At 50.3% G+C, this 14,953-nt stretch overlaps 1 protein-coding gene across 1 annotated transcript; it reads left to right on the forward strand.

The window, feature by feature from the left end:
- Positions 1-1,702: 1,702 nt before the first annotated feature.
- MCM2 (minichromosome maintenance complex component 2) lies at positions 1,703-14,953 on the forward strand. The gene is made up of 16 exons (XM_074549788.1): positions 1,703-1,777; positions 2,239-2,426; positions 3,005-3,180; positions 4,200-4,463; positions 5,473-5,692; positions 5,942-6,149; positions 6,830-6,964; positions 7,145-7,336; positions 8,456-8,549; positions 9,049-9,299; positions 9,554-9,680; positions 9,911-10,023; positions 10,161-10,403; positions 11,173-11,355; positions 12,855-13,010; positions 13,868-14,953. Exons 1-16 carry the CDS (start codon positions 1,772-1,774, stop codon positions 13,976-13,978), a joined length of 2,667 nt encoding a protein of 888 aa, XP_074405889.1. The 5' UTR covers positions 1,703-1,771; the 3' UTR covers positions 13,979-14,953.

A 14,953-nucleotide genomic window follows, 5' to 3' on the forward strand; every position in this document is an offset into this window, starting at 1 on the left:
CTCACTAGGGCTCTTCCTGTGCTGTAGGAAGCCACAAGTGTGCAAAATCCTAGTGGTATGGTTGGATATTCAGGAGTTTGGTGCTCAGATGAGGTCAGCCCTGCGAGCAGCCTAGGCCCCCTCTGCATCTCAGTCCTCTCACATCCCCAGTCCATGTCTCTTGTGTAGTAGAAGGAGTTCCATGCATGGCAGCAGCCTAAATTTAGGGGTGGTTTCAGCTGCCCAAGCTCAGCTCTTGTCAAAGAGACAAAGCACTCCAGCTCAAGCATAGGACCACTTTTAGGTGGCACCCAAAGTTAGCAGTAAAAAAACATGGACATGTGTGTGATCTTCCAGGAAGGACAAACAGAAAATCTGTCTGTCCATCCAGCTGTCTGGTGCCTGGAGAGACAGTGGCACCCTGTGGTGACACAGGCTTATCACAGTGTGTCATCTGGGCCTTGTCAGACAGGTCCTGCACTGAACAGGCTTCCCAGTGAGGTGGTGGATTCACTGTCCCTGGAAGTGTTCCCAGACCATGGAGATGTGGTGCTTAGAGATATGTTTTAGTGGTGGGCTTGGCAGGGCTGGATTAACAGCTGGACTCCACGACCCTGAGGATCTTTTCTAACCTTCATGGCTCTGTGATTCTGTGACCTCTAAGATCATCAAGCCCACGGTGGTCTCTAGAAACCTACAAGTGGGAGCTCTTGGGGGTGTCCCTGTGTCTGTTTCACTCTGAGCACCAGCCAGCTCCCTGCCACGTGCCATAGAGAAGAGGCTGAGCCACTCTCCTATTTATATCATGATGCTCCTGCTTTGCTATATTAGTACCAGCCTGAATCATCCAGCTGGGCTCCTGGAAGATCCATTTCAGATTGTCAGCTGCCTCTTCAGTCACTTTTGCTTCTGGTGTCTCCTGTTTCAGGGTCATTGTCTCACACCCCAGTGCAGCCAAGAGCAGAAATAGTCTGATGCTAAATAGTGGTCAGAAACCCTTCAGAGAATGCAGACCTCCAAAATCCAAACCACAGACCCTGTGGCCTGGAAGGAAGCATTCCATCTCCTTGCCAAACATCAGCCCCATTACTTGTTTGTCTCTAAATTCCTCTTCCAATCTCTATGGGACAGGTGCTCTTTGCTTCCTCTCACAAATGGCATTTGCTCACTGCACTGAACAGCTAGAGAGACAGATGTGTGTGTTCTTCAGAATGGCTCTGATCAGCCCCCTGTTACTTCCAGTGTATACAGGCTTGCATTAAAAAAAAAACAAAAACAAAAAAACCCCAAACAGCAACAAAACCCAACCAACAACAAAAAAACCAACCAAAAAACCCTAAAACAAACAAATAAAGCTCCCCCACGAAACCACAAAATGCCAGAACCTCCTTCCCAGCTCTTGTAGTTTCAGCGAGAATCAGAACAAAGACGATTGAACTGGGTCAGGGGCAAACCCGGTCAAGCAAGGCTTGATTTTAGCCCCCAAAGAGGCCACCGCGAGCACGGGAATTCACAGCGGGATCCCTCCCGTGCCTCGGGTTCCCGGGAGGAGGAAACCCCTCAAGCTCAGAGGAAAATGTTTGCTAATGTTTGCTAAAGTTTGTTAAAGTTTGCGCCTGTCACCCACCAGCCTCCCGAGCCCTGTCGGCCGGGGGTGGCCCTGGGTCCCGCCCCTCCATGCATATTCACAAGGAGGCGGGTCCCTCTATATATTATTCATGAGGTTTCGCGCGCTTTCGTGACCACGTGGTCTGATTTTCGCGCGGAATTCCCTGGGCAGGAAGCGGCGGTGATGGCGGTGAGTGGCTGTGCCGGGCTGTGCCGGGCCGGGGGAGGCGATCATTTGGGGTCCCCCCTCCATGAGTGCGGGCCCTGCGTTCTCCCCGCTGCCGGGCACTCGGCGCTGCGGGGTCCAGAGGGGATTTCGGGTTGGGGGGACCTTGGGGGCGCGCCCGGCGGTGCTCCCGGAACGCCGGGGGAATTTTCCCGCTTTCCCGCCGCTGGGAGCAGAGAGCCGGGCTGGGGCACGATCGGACCCTTTTCCTCCGCTCCGGCTGCACTGCCAGGGTGGATTTACCCCCGAATCTCCCACCCTATCCCCCCACCCCATATGTTTCTATTGTCTTTTGCAAGGAGGGTTAATTATTATAACTCACGGGTGATCCTTATACCCCCCTTCTGGCGGGCAGAGGCCCCTGGAGGCACTAGTCCCATCTCTCCCCCTCTCCCCTGCCCTCACCGTCCCTCCTGTTCCCGCAGGACTCCTCCGAGTCGCAGGCAGCGGTGACCAGCCCCGTGCGGAGCTCCCGCCGCGGCGATGCCTTCACGTCCAGCCCCGGCCGGGACCTGCCTCCCTTCGAGGATGAGTCCGAAGGGCTCCTGGGGACCGAGGGGCTCCCCGAAGAGGAGGAAGAAGGGGAAGAGCTCATTGGGGAAGGGATGGAAAGGTAAGAAAATCGTTCTGGGGTTTGTGTGTGGTGATGGGGTGCTGGGGATGTCAGGCAGCCAGAGACATGGGAGAGAGTGCTCAGAGCTCTCAGGCCTTATTGTGATCTCTCTGCTGTGCTGGCAGCTGGGGTGACAGGGCTGAAGAGCTGCTGGGCAATGGGGAAAAAAAGGTCAGAGCATGATGTCATTTGAGTCCTGGGAGAACTGAGCAAAGTGCCATCATGGTCCCAGCTGGGTAAACCAGGACCTACCTGGGTATGTGATGTGCATTCAGCCCAGCTCTGCTTCTCCAGGCATGAATTTTGATGTTGTTTTACTCAGCAAGGTCTGCTGGCAAACTGAACTTTACAATACAAAGGCTTGAATGCTGGCATTCCCAATCATACTTTGGAGCCTTTTGCATTCCTAACCTTGGTGCTTGGAGCCCTTTTACTGCAGGTCATCTTCCTGGGAAGTGCCTTCCTGCTCAACACCGTTCTGTCTGTGCAGAACTGTCCTGGCACCTGCCCAGCAGTAGCTGCACAAGGGCTGCAGAGTTGCTTTCCTGGCCTGACTCCCTGCCTGTGTGTGTGTGTAGGGACTACCGGCCCATCCCAGAGCTGGATGTGTACGAGGCAGAGGGCCTGGCCCTGGATGATGAAGATGTGGAGGAGCTGACTGCCAGCCAGAGGGAAGCTGCTGAGCGAGTGATGAGGCAGCGGGACCGCGAGCTGGAGCAGGGCATGGGCCGCATGAGGAGGGGGCTGCTCTACGGTAGGTGCAGTGAGCTCTGCCACCCTGGGGAGTGATAACGACCTCACCCTTGGGCGGAGCTGGGCTCTCTACTCTCAGGTTAGTAGGGAGGTCTCCAGAGCTCCAGTGTGCCTGGGCTCTTAATGAAATCACTGTCTGTGGGCTTGGCTGGATTCCCCAGTGCAGGATCCCTTTCCTTTGGGTTTCCTGGGAGCTCATTTGGTGTCCTTCTGGTCACTGCTGAAACAAATTAAGGATCCTGGGCCTGTATCAAAGGGTTGGGATTCTGCCAAGCTGTGCTGTCAAGTTTCTTGGTGTTGGTGCTCCTGTATAGACTTTTGTGGGCTGGGTGGTGTCGCTGACATCTTTTGTGAAAATCCTTTTCTTTAGGATTTTTTCCCTTCTGAGAAGCTGAGGCCTCAGAAACAAAATGTAAACAATGGTTATCTGCTGCTGTGGAATGCATCAGGTTTGTCTGTGATTGGGCCATCTTGAATGTTTACAATTAATGGCCAACCACAGACCAGATAGCTTGGACTCTCTGTCTGAGCCACAGATCTTTGTTATTCATTCTTTTCTATTCTTAGCTAGTCTTCTGAGGAAACCTTTACTTCTATTTCTTTTTAGTACAGTTATAATGTAATATATATATATATCGTAAAATAATAAATCAAGCCTTCTGAACATGGAGTCAACATTCTCGTCTCTCCCCTCATCCAAGAACCCCTGTGAACACTGTCAGAGGCTGGAAGGGCCTTTGCTGCACTTTCAAGCTCATTCCTCAGTCAGTGCATTAATCAACTCAAATATGTGCTGTTGCATACAAATCTTCAAATTAACACCCTTAAATTCTTGGCTGCATTGTGGAAGATGTAGGAGTAAGTCTAGAACTGGATTTAGGGTGGGCCTGAGATGTCTCTTGGTTTGTATCCCAGACTGTGACCTCTTTACTTGCACAGCCTCTGCAATCCCACTGTGACTAATCCATAGAGTGGGAATGGGAATCCCAGATCCTGAGCAGTTTTTCCTCCCACCCCCAGACAGTGACGATGAGGATGAAGACCGTCCTGCCCGGAAGAGGCGGCTGGCGGAGCGGGCTGCCGAAGGCTTGGAGGAGGAGGATGAGGACATGATTGAGAGCATTGAGAACCTGGAGGACATGAAAGGGCACTCTGTGAGGGAGTGGGTTTCCATGGCAGCGCCCCGGCTTGAGATCTATCACCGCTTCAAGAACTTCCTGAAGACCCATGTGGATGACCATGGGCACAATGTCTTCAAGGAGAGGATCAGTGACATGTGCAAAGGTAGGGCTGGGTCACTGGAGGCTCTCTCTCACTCTTTATGTGGGTCACGGTACTTTGTGGTGATCCAGTACAGAGGTGGGTATTTACTGCCTGCCCTCTTTGTTCCAGACATTGAATCAGCACTTTAAGAAAGACTGATGCTGATGGAGATAAATGAATAATGGAAACATGTCTAGTGTCTTCTTTGATTCTGGCTGACTAATTAGAAGGCCCCTGGCGTATGCTCCTCATTAATATTCATTTCGTAGACATGCTAGCAGAAGAATATGTGGGGCAGCAGACAGTGGTCTGCAAGTTTGTGATCTGAAAGAGACAACAATTGCTTGCTGTCTGCATCAGTTACTTTCTCACACTGGAAACTGCATTATCCAGCAAGGGGACACAAATAGACCTTGTGACTTTGGAAACTGTGTCAGTGTATTCTGACTAGCCACTGCCAGAAGAAACAGTCATTAAGGCTGTCATTGATGAGTTTTAAAAGCAGAAATTGTCACATCTAGGAACAGCTCATGTAGCTGTGCTTGTTGTATTTATTCTTTATAGTTAGCAGAAGCTTCAGCAGTGGAACAGGATCAATTTTGTAAAGCTAGGAAATAAAAGGCATTTGTCTCATCCATTTCCACGAACATAAGACACAGGAGGATTTTTGCCAACCATTCAGCACACATAATGTCTCTCCTATTAACTTCTGTTTCCTGGAGGTCTCTGAGAAAATTGTATATTGGGCTGAGGCTTTTGAATTCCAGGAACAGTGAGCCTGGGGTGTATCTGTGCAGAACTGGAGAGGAACAATCACAAGCTTGGTACTGATAAAGAATTTGTTAGAGAAATAAATTTAAAGGAGTTTTCCACCCATTTTCAAATTGTTAATCTGTAGACTTTGGGGAAGGTGCAGAGATCTATTAACTGCAGCCTGCAATCTACAGGCTTGTATGTTCTGGCTATCCTTTGCAAACTCCTTGAGGAATGAACAGGCTGAAATTACAATTCACCCCATCTTTTTCTTAAGAGAACAGAGAGAGTCTGGTGGTGAACTACGAGGATCTGGCAGCCCAGGAGCATGTCCTTGCCTACTTTCTGCCCGAGGCCCCAGCAGAGATGCTGAAGATTTTTGATGAAGCAGCCAAGGAAGTGGTGCTGGCCATGTACCCCAAGTACGACCGCATTGCCCAGGAGATCCATGTCCGTATCTCCCACCTCCCTCTGGTGGAAGAGCTGCGGTCACTCAGGTGAGAGCAGAGCTACCAGCAGTGGCTCTGGGGCTTGCTTTAGGCTTTGGGGTGCTCAGGATTCACCTGAGAGCTAAACCTCTGGGTAAGTCTAACAGGATAGCTGAGCTTAGCACAGGGAGAAATCATATTAAGGATGAACTTTCAGCATCCCTGAGGTAAACTTGTGCCTTGCAGCAGGAATATTTCTGGAGGGTTTTTTGCCTTCTGGTGCCTGCAGGCATCCAGGATATCTCTGTCTTTCCCCAGGCAGCTGCACTTGAATCAGTTGATCCGGACCAGTGGAGTGGTGACAAGCTGCACAGGGGTCCTGCCTCAGCTCAGCATGGTCAAATACAACTGCAGCAAGTGCAACTTCATCCTAGGACCCTTTTTCCAGTCACAGAACCAGGAGGTGAAACCTGGTTCCTGTCCGGAGTGTCAGTCTCTTGGCCCCTTTGAAATCAACATGGAAGAGGTAAGAGACTGTGTGCTTGCCTGGGTGAGAGTGGCTGCTCATCCTGCTGCACTGCCTGTTCCTCACAGCCCTGCTTTGACTCCCACCCTTTGAACAGCTCACTGTGGCTAGAAGGGTCTTCTATATCCAAGGGGCTGTGAAGATAGGTCTGTTTGAGCTTTTGACCTGCTCTTGACTCAGTTTATCAACCAAAAATAATTTATTGCCACACTGTAGGGGTTTGGATTGAATCTTTTGCCACAACCATCTTTGTGGTACACAGTTACATATTCCTATTTTAGAAATGCAGACACACGCTGTCCAGATCTCCTTCGCAGTTAGGTCAGTCTGTCCTGATCTGTCAGCTAAGTAAGCCAGAGAGCAAAATCATTGATGTGGAACTTCTGACTTTCATTCTTTGCTTTGATACCTTTAACCATCACAAGTGGAGCATTCTTCTCTCAGGAACTAGTCTGGTATTTGGATGGGCAAACACTGTGCAGGCTAAACCACAGTGGTGAGATGCAGCAAAGTGCTTTCTTGTCTCCATTATTGCCTATCACACCCTGGAATTGCTCCTCACAGCCCACATCCTCCCATGTCCATAATTTTCTAACTGAAATCTAGGAATGGCTCTTCTCTCTGAGGTGCCTGTGGAGAGCCTGCTGGATCAGCTGGGTAACTTTATTTTGTTGCTGCAGACAGTGTATCAGAACTACCAGCGCATCAAGATCCAGGAGAGCCCAGGGAAGGTGGCTGCAGGCAGGCTGCCCCGCTCCAAGGATGCCATTCTCCTGGCTGACCTGGTGGACAGCTGCAAGCCAGGAGATGAGATTGTGAGTACATTGCTGAAGTCTTGGGAGAGCACAGGGTAATTTTAAATAACCCAGTGACATAATGGGAATATCTGTGGGGATGGGGGTGCTGTCCTCAGATGCATTTGAGCCTTACCTTAGAATGGAGAAGGGGCTGTTTGGTACTGTGCAGGCACTGACAGAGCATTTCCTGCTTCCCAGGAGCTGACAGGGATCTACCACAACAACTATGATGGCTCCTTGAACACTGCCAATGGGTTCCCAGTGTTTGCAACTGTGATCCTGGCCAACCACATTGCCAAGAAGGACAACAAGCTGGCTGTTGGGGAGCTGACTGATGAAGATGTGAAAGTGATTGTGGGTCTGTCCAAGGATGAGCAAATTGGGGAGAAGGTGGGTCAGCCTCAGACATCCCTTCTTTTCATGTGGATAGTTTGCCATCACCTGGCAGCTGGATCAGAATGTGATGAAATGGGTCAGCTGGCCAAACAGTGGTTAAAGGAGCCCAGAAATTCCAGTTCTCTCTGAATGGTCTCCTGTAGCTCTCAAACAGCTGTTGGTGAGAGTCAGTTATGAGTGGGAAGTAAATAAGGAACCTCCCTTGTACCTTTGGAGGTAAAATTTTCTGCTTCTCCCTTCTCTGATCTTTCTACATCACAGCAGGGCTAGAAGACAGGTGAGACACACTCAGACAGTGCTTACATCTGATCAGTTTTTTCTCTCTCTGTCTGAAAAGCTGAGTGGCAGAAGTGTTCTGTGAGGCTAGTGACTGCATCTCCAGTCCCCTCAAGGGGATATTATTGCTTAGCTTAAGTTGTGGTGGAGATTTTAGGATTTTAGCTTTGCTTCCTCTATATGCTAAGACCTGAATCCAGTACTTGAAAGAACAAACTCCTGGACTGCTGTATGTTCAACCTCATTTGGGTCAGATTTAATTTCTGAGGGAGGGACTTTGCTCCATTGCCTTGCCTGTGGTGTTGTTACAGTGACTGCTGTTGCAGTGGATGCAGCAGCTTCAGTTGGACCAGGAGTGTTTTAACATGAGGAGTCTCCAGCATCAGGTTATTTTCAGAATACTCTTGAGAAAATAAGCCAGTTGTTTGTAATATTTGACTATGACAACAATTCATGTGTGGCACAGCCCATTCAACTACTGTCATGTGCAGGGAGTCAGCCTCTGATCAAGGTCCCAGCTTTACAAGAGCTGATAACAGGCACTGTGGTGTGCCTTGTGTAGAACAGGCTTGTGGAGGCAGTGACAGCAGCTTCCAGCACCAGACTAAATAATCTGCCATGCCCCAACAGCACCATTTTTGTGAAGCTCCTTTAGGCAACAGTAGGTGGGTCGTCACCTTTGAAAAAGGCCTCGCACTGTGGATAATAAAACACTCTTTGGAGACAGCAATGTCTTAAGAATAGCTTTAGACATGGCACCTTGCTGATGTTCATGCTAGATTTGGTTCAGAAAGGAACTGGTAATCCCTGGACAACTCCTCTGGTTTCTTTTTTCAGATTTTTGCCAGCATTGCCCCATCTATTTATGGACATGAAGATATCAAGAGGGGCTTGGCTTTAGCTCTCTTTGGTGGAGAGCCCAAAAACCCAGGTGAGTGTCACTTGTGTCCTTTGGTCCTGCCTCACTCAGGGAGGGCAAAGGGACTGGGGTTTGTCTGTGGCATTACAGCAAGAGTGGTTAGAGTTGTCTGAGTGGCTTGGTAACAGACAGGGTGTAGCAGATCTGTGATTGAACTGGCTCTTCTATCACACTGAAAACTCTGGTGTGACTGTAGAAATGCTATGACTGGAAACAGCTCCTGTTGCAAACCCAGGCAAGTTTTTATCCCTCTAGGAGGTCATGTTTAATGCTTCTTCAGAGGTTTGACCTTCTGGCACCCTGATTTGTTTTCATCTCGTTAGAAGGATGTGTCAGCCAGGTTAGAAAGTCTGTTTTACAAAGATAACTGACTTTCTTTCCCCCTCAACTTTCCTGTAAGCTGGTTGCCATGCCTGCTGGTTGTCTTCTCTGCAGCTTTGTGGCACACAGGGCAGGGTTGCTGCCAAGCCATGCTCTGAGCTGCCACATGGTTTTCCCATTGCTTTTGTAGGTGGCAAACACAAAGTTCGTGGTGACATCAATGTGCTTCTGTGTGGCGACCCTGGTACTGCAAAATCACAGTTTCTTAAATATATAGAGAAGGTGTCAAGCAGAGCAATTTTCACCACTGGCCAGGGTGCTTCTGCTGTGGGCCTCACAGCCTACGTGCAGAGGCACCCAGTCAGCAAGGAGTGGACTTTGGAGGCAGGAGCCCTCGTGCTGGCTGACAGAGGTGTCTGCCTGATTGATGAATTTGACAAGGTGAGCCCAGCTTCATCTCTCTGTGAAGGATTAGCTGTGAAGTGACCAACTGTGCCTCTGTCCTCTGAGGACACACTGTAACTCATGGTGGCATCTCCCAGATGACCCAAGTACCTGCAGTTTGCTTAGGCCTTTGGTGGTCCATAGTGCAGTTTGCTGCCTTTTCAGAACTTCTGGAGCTGATTGTCCTTGGTGTGTTTGGCAGTGGGGTGCGGACAAATTTTCACTCTAAATCATTCCTGCTTTCCTTGTAGATGAATGATCAAGATAGGACCAGCATCCACGAAGCCATGGAACAGCAAAGCATTTCCATCTCCAAAGCAGGCATTGTCACATCTTTGCAAGCTCGCTGCACCATTGTTGCTGCTGCCAATCCCATAGGTAAGTGCTGAGGGACTACAGGACCATCTCAGCATAACTCCACAGCCATGACAGCTGTGGCACAGCTTCCCTCCCTCTGCCTAGTTCATTCAAGTCTGGAGCAGAGATCAAGCAAGCAGGAAAGCCTTCAGTAACATACTGGAGGTCTGTCTTTTCTGCAGAGCTCCAGCCTTGGGGCCTGTTTGACCTGGATTAATTATTGGTTTTGTTATTGTTGACCTGTGACCCAGGTGGGCGATACGACCCGTCGCTGACATTCTCGGAGAACGTGGACCTGACGGAGCCCATCATCTCCCGGTTTGATATCCTGTGTGTGGTGAGGGACACGGTGGACCCAGTGCAGGTAGGGGCTGAGCCAGGAGCCCTGAGTGTGTGCTGGGCCTCACTGCTGCTGTTGGGATGCTCAGCTGCAGCTGCCCATTGGGGATTTTCTGTCCACTGGCTGTGCTCAGTGTCTGTTGGTGCTCTGCTCTCTTGCAGGATGAAATGCTTGCCCGGTTTGTGGTTGGCAGCCATGTCAAGCACCACCCAGGCAGCAAGGAGGCAGTGAATGGGGACACTAATGAGGTCATCCTTCCCAACACCTATGGGGTTGAGCCCATTCCTCAAGAGATCCTGAGGAAATACATCGTCTATGCCAAAGAGAAGGTCCACCCCAAACTCAACCAGATGGACCAGGACAAGGTGGCCAGGATGTACAGTGACCTCAGGAAGGAGTCTATGGTGAGAATAATGAGGAAAGGAGGGAAGAACTGTATATATCTAGACTGCAAATCAGCCTGAGACTGTTCCAGCATATGTTGACACATTCTTGCCATTCCCATCACAGAAGTCTGTGCCACTGTTCTGTGAGAGACAGGCACATCCTGCAGTGTCTGCTGAACAGATGAGTCTTCTTCTAAGTGCAGAGTCTCGCCTGTTGATGATGTGTGGACTGATGGACAGGGCACATGTACAGTGCCTGCCATGACAAAGTCCTTTTGTTGTCACCCAGTCTGGCAGGCCCACAGGAGATGTTTGCATTCTCTCAGATCCATATGTTCCTGATACATTACAGGGAGCCATTATCTGTAGAAATGCCCTTCTCTTTTGTCAGTGGGATGTCTCAGGCTCATTTCAGGCTCTCCAAGTGAGAGGAATTTGTTGACGTGTGAGGGAGATTTTTTGGAGCTTGGGAAAACTATACCTGTTTTGGTTGGCCTTTTGTTTCTTTAACTCCTAAAATTTTCTAGAGGAAACTAGATTGCTAATCTTGGAAAGGCCCTAAACAGTGTCACAGAGCAACCCCACAACGTCCCCTTGCACTGTGCTGAATTCGGATGAGCAGGGAAGCTGTGCCAGGCTGTGTGGCCGTGCCAGCAGGTGGCAGAGCCTCCTTATCCTGAGTCACCCTCAGAGGTGCAGAGAGAAAGGAGCAGTGTGTGCAGTGTGAAAGGAGCTGGGCACAAGGCCCCTGTCTTGCCCCTTCAATGCCGTGTTTCTCGTCCCCCAGGCCACGGGCAGCATCCCCATCACGGTGCGGCACATCGAGTCCATGATCCGCATGGCCGAGGCGCACGCCCGCATGCACCTGCGCGATTACGTGGTGGAGGACGACGTCAACATGGCCATCAGGGTGATGCTGGAGAGCTTCATCGACACGCAGAAGTTCAGCGTCATGCGCAGCATGCGCAAGGTTGGTGTCATCACAGGGGCTCCATACTGGTGTCTCCTCATCACAAAGGCTTCACACCTTCTTGGTGTTTCTCATGGGCAGCTGCTCAGAGCACTGACTCTTTGTTTTTCACAAAGCAGCCAACTGACTCCAATTCCCTTCTCAACCAGCCAACCCACTCTTTATAGCACTTTTCTTCTCATTGGAGCTGTGGCCTGTTAAAGTCAGGCCTGTTCCTAATCTTTGATAATCGGCCCAGCTGCAACTCCTTAGGGGTAAGATTACTTCCTACACTGTCTTTATTTTCTTATATTCTATCCCCTTACACAAGGTGGGCACCACCTGAGCTGGGGGCTGGAGCTGCACCCAGGGCCCAGAGGTTCAGCTGCACCTCCTTGTGCTGCCCTGGCTGTGGGAAGAGACTTCGTGCTCTACAGGTGTTTGTCCTGTGGAGACAGGCTCTGAGCCTGTGTAAGTACTGTGGGTCTGAAGTGTCAAGGAAGTTCCCTGTCTGACCATCCCGGGGCCCCTCTGGCAGTCACACTAGCACCACCTTGGACCAAGGCCACTTCACAGTTACAGACATCACACTCACAGACAAGGTTTCCTTACCAGCTTGACCCCAGGTTTTCCTGTAGCAAAGTCTCAAGCATCTGGATACTTAAAATAATTCAATCATTGTGCAATAACAGCTCAAGCTGGGTGCCTTTGAGGAGGGACCCCAAACAAGGCGCTGTTCCATGACTGCTCCTCATTAGTGTGTGCTGAGGCAATGGCTTTGTTGGGTCTGAGAAGAAAGTGTACCTTGAGCTTCTGACTCAAAAGCACTGCCATGTCTATTTTTTGACACCTTCCCTGCTATTTTGGCACAGGGCACCTGCTGCTGCTGCCAGGTGATCAAGCCAAGCAGGCAGTTTGTTTCTTCACGTTTTTATTGGGTTCTCAGGGTATAGTTAACCACAGGGTATCACTCACTGTGGGTTAGTGTGCAGTCTGCCCCGCTCTCTGAGTAGCAGGGCCTGGCTCTGAACAGCTCTTGGCTGGCTGCATGCTGGCATTTATCCACTGTTGAGTGTCTGCCCTCTGTCTGGACGACTCGTGGCCTCTCTCTTTAGCCTCCAACAGGCAGCCAAGTATGAGCGTCTGCTGGGGAGGCACAGGGCAGTCTGGGTCAAGGGAAACTGCTCTGTGCCTTGCCCAGGGCCAGCCCTCCCATGGCTGTGTCCCTGTGGGCAGCACAGCTCCACTGCAGTGCTCTGCTAGCGCCCAAGAGGCACCAGCTCCTCTACAGAGATTCCAGATGGGAATAAAAGCAGCCAGCAGGCGAGTTGTGGCTGTCACAGGGCTGGCACTGCATGTGCAGGTGGCAGCTTGGCACACAGTCACTTGAGATACACTAAGGGCACAGGTGACAGCAGTGTCACTGTGTGCTCTGTGGCAGGAGGTGGCTGGCTGGTTGTGGGGGCACTGCAGTGTGTCACTGCTCTGATCCTCATGGCTCATCTCACCCTCCCTCCCAGACTTTCTCCCGCTACCTCTCGTTCAAGCGAGACAACAACGAGCTGCTGCTGTTCATCCTGAAGCAGCTGATTGCAGAGCAGGTGATGTACCAGAGGAACCGCTACGGAGCCCAGCAGGACACCATCGAGGTCCCCGAGAAGGACCTGGTGGACAAGGTATGGGCTTAGAGCCAGCTGCCTTTGGGACTGCTTCATGCTCTCTGCAGCCCCAGAACCAGAGGCATTCTGAGGCTTCTGACTTCCCTTCCTGCACTGTGATACCATAAAAAAGACTGGTGTTAATCAATATAACCCAGCATCAGGATTGTCTCCTCTGCATCTGTTCCTCTTGTTTGGAAGTTCTGTATTCTTCCCTCTCTGTTCCCATACACCCCCATAAAGCTTTGGGGTTGGAACGGTAAATCCTTTTGCAGGTGAATGAGAACTCAAGTTCCCTGGTATCTGCATTTGAAGAAGCAAAAAGCAGAGAAATCTGTGTATGAACTTTCCAATCCCTCCTGAGGCTAGCTTGCCTCCTCCTTAATGCACCTTCATGCTCGGCCAAAGGTTGCACTCCTGACTTGGCCTTTCTGTGCAAAATATTGACCTTGCTTGGCACTAGAGCAGTGTGATTTAGTGCTTTTCTGCTCTTTGCATCAGATGTGCACAGTAAATGCTTCCAAAGCCAAACCTTAGTGTTGCCAGGGTGAACACTCCCTTGTCTCCCTTGCAAAACTCTCCTGCTAGATGAGGTTTTGGGGACTTTTGGATAGGAGTTACATTCTATCTCTGCTGGAAGTAAAAGGATGAGCTGAGAGCAGGCAGATGCTGAGCCAGCATCCTCTCTTGGCTCAGCTCAGCACTGCCAATGCTCCTTCCTCCTGACCTGCAGTCTGCCCTGCTGCTGCAGCTCTGGTTCCTGCTGAGCAGAGCAGAGATTGCTGATTGTCAAATTTTATGCAGCCTCTGCTGTGGAAAACCACATGGTTCTTTGATTAAATAAACATTTACCTCTCCCCTCTTCCTCCTCCCAGGCTCGGCAGATCAACATCCACAACCTCTCAGCCTTCTATGACAGTGAAGTGTTCAGGATGAATCGGTTCAGCCGGGATGTGAAGAGGAAGCTGATTGTCCAGCAGTTCTGAGGCTGGAGCAGAGTCTGCCACATGCTCCTGTGAGATGAGACCTCCATCTTCCAGCCCTCCAGGATGCTGCAGAGATCCTGAGCCACAGGGACTAGGCTGCACATCCTCTTGCTTGCTTCGTGCCTTATGGATAAAAGGAGTGCTGAGCCGCTGAAGACCTTGTAAATAGAACAGAATTAAGTAGTTAAATGCCCTGTCAAATCTGTTTAGCAACTTTGTTCACTATTTTGCCTTGTAGCTAAGCACAGCAGGGAGAGAATTGCTGGTCCTCTACATGACATGTTTTCTGTTTGTTTGTCACTAGTTGTTACGGGCTCCTCTGCAGGAGGGACCAAGTGGGAGCATTTGGAAAGCATTATCCATCCCCCTTGGATTGCAAGCACCCTCAGGGATTCTCTGTTCCCATCTCTGCTGACTGTACAGCCTGATGGGTGATAATTGAAACTGCTTTCAACTCTCCATGAACCAGCAGCCATCCTCTGCTCCAGGCCTTTGTGCCTGGCACTTGACATTTCCCCAGGTGCCCACATGGGTTGACCTTGTGCTTGGTTTCTGCAGGGGAGGAGGGGGGAGACAGGGGAAGATCAATGAAACAAAACAGCTCTTTCTGATCTTAATGATGATCTATTTGGGCACTGGAAACTCCTTCAGTACCTGCTGGGGAATCTCCAGAATCCAGAGTGGAGAGGCTTCCCTTGCCTTAGTGGATGTTATCTCTGTGTAGCTGTCAGCAGGTGTGAACTTACAGCTGAATCCATGTGCTGCCTTTGACACCTAAACTGAACACCCTCTCTCACACCCATTTGCTGAGGGTGAAGTTCCCATGGTGCTGGTTTTGGGCATGGCAGTGGAGGAGGCCTAAGCTGGATGTTTCAGGGAGGACAAGATGGGCTCATGCAATTCAAAAGTGTTCACATGCAATTTTCTTTGTGTGTGTGTTTTAAATAAATTTTTAAATAAATTTGTTTTTCAATA

This window comes from Zonotrichia albicollis, chromosome 12, assembly GCF_047830755.1.
Source record: "Zonotrichia albicollis isolate bZonAlb1 chromosome 12, bZonAlb1.hap1, whole genome shotgun sequence".
Lineage (NCBI taxonomy): Eukaryota > Metazoa > Chordata > Aves > Passeriformes > Passerellidae > Zonotrichia > Zonotrichia albicollis.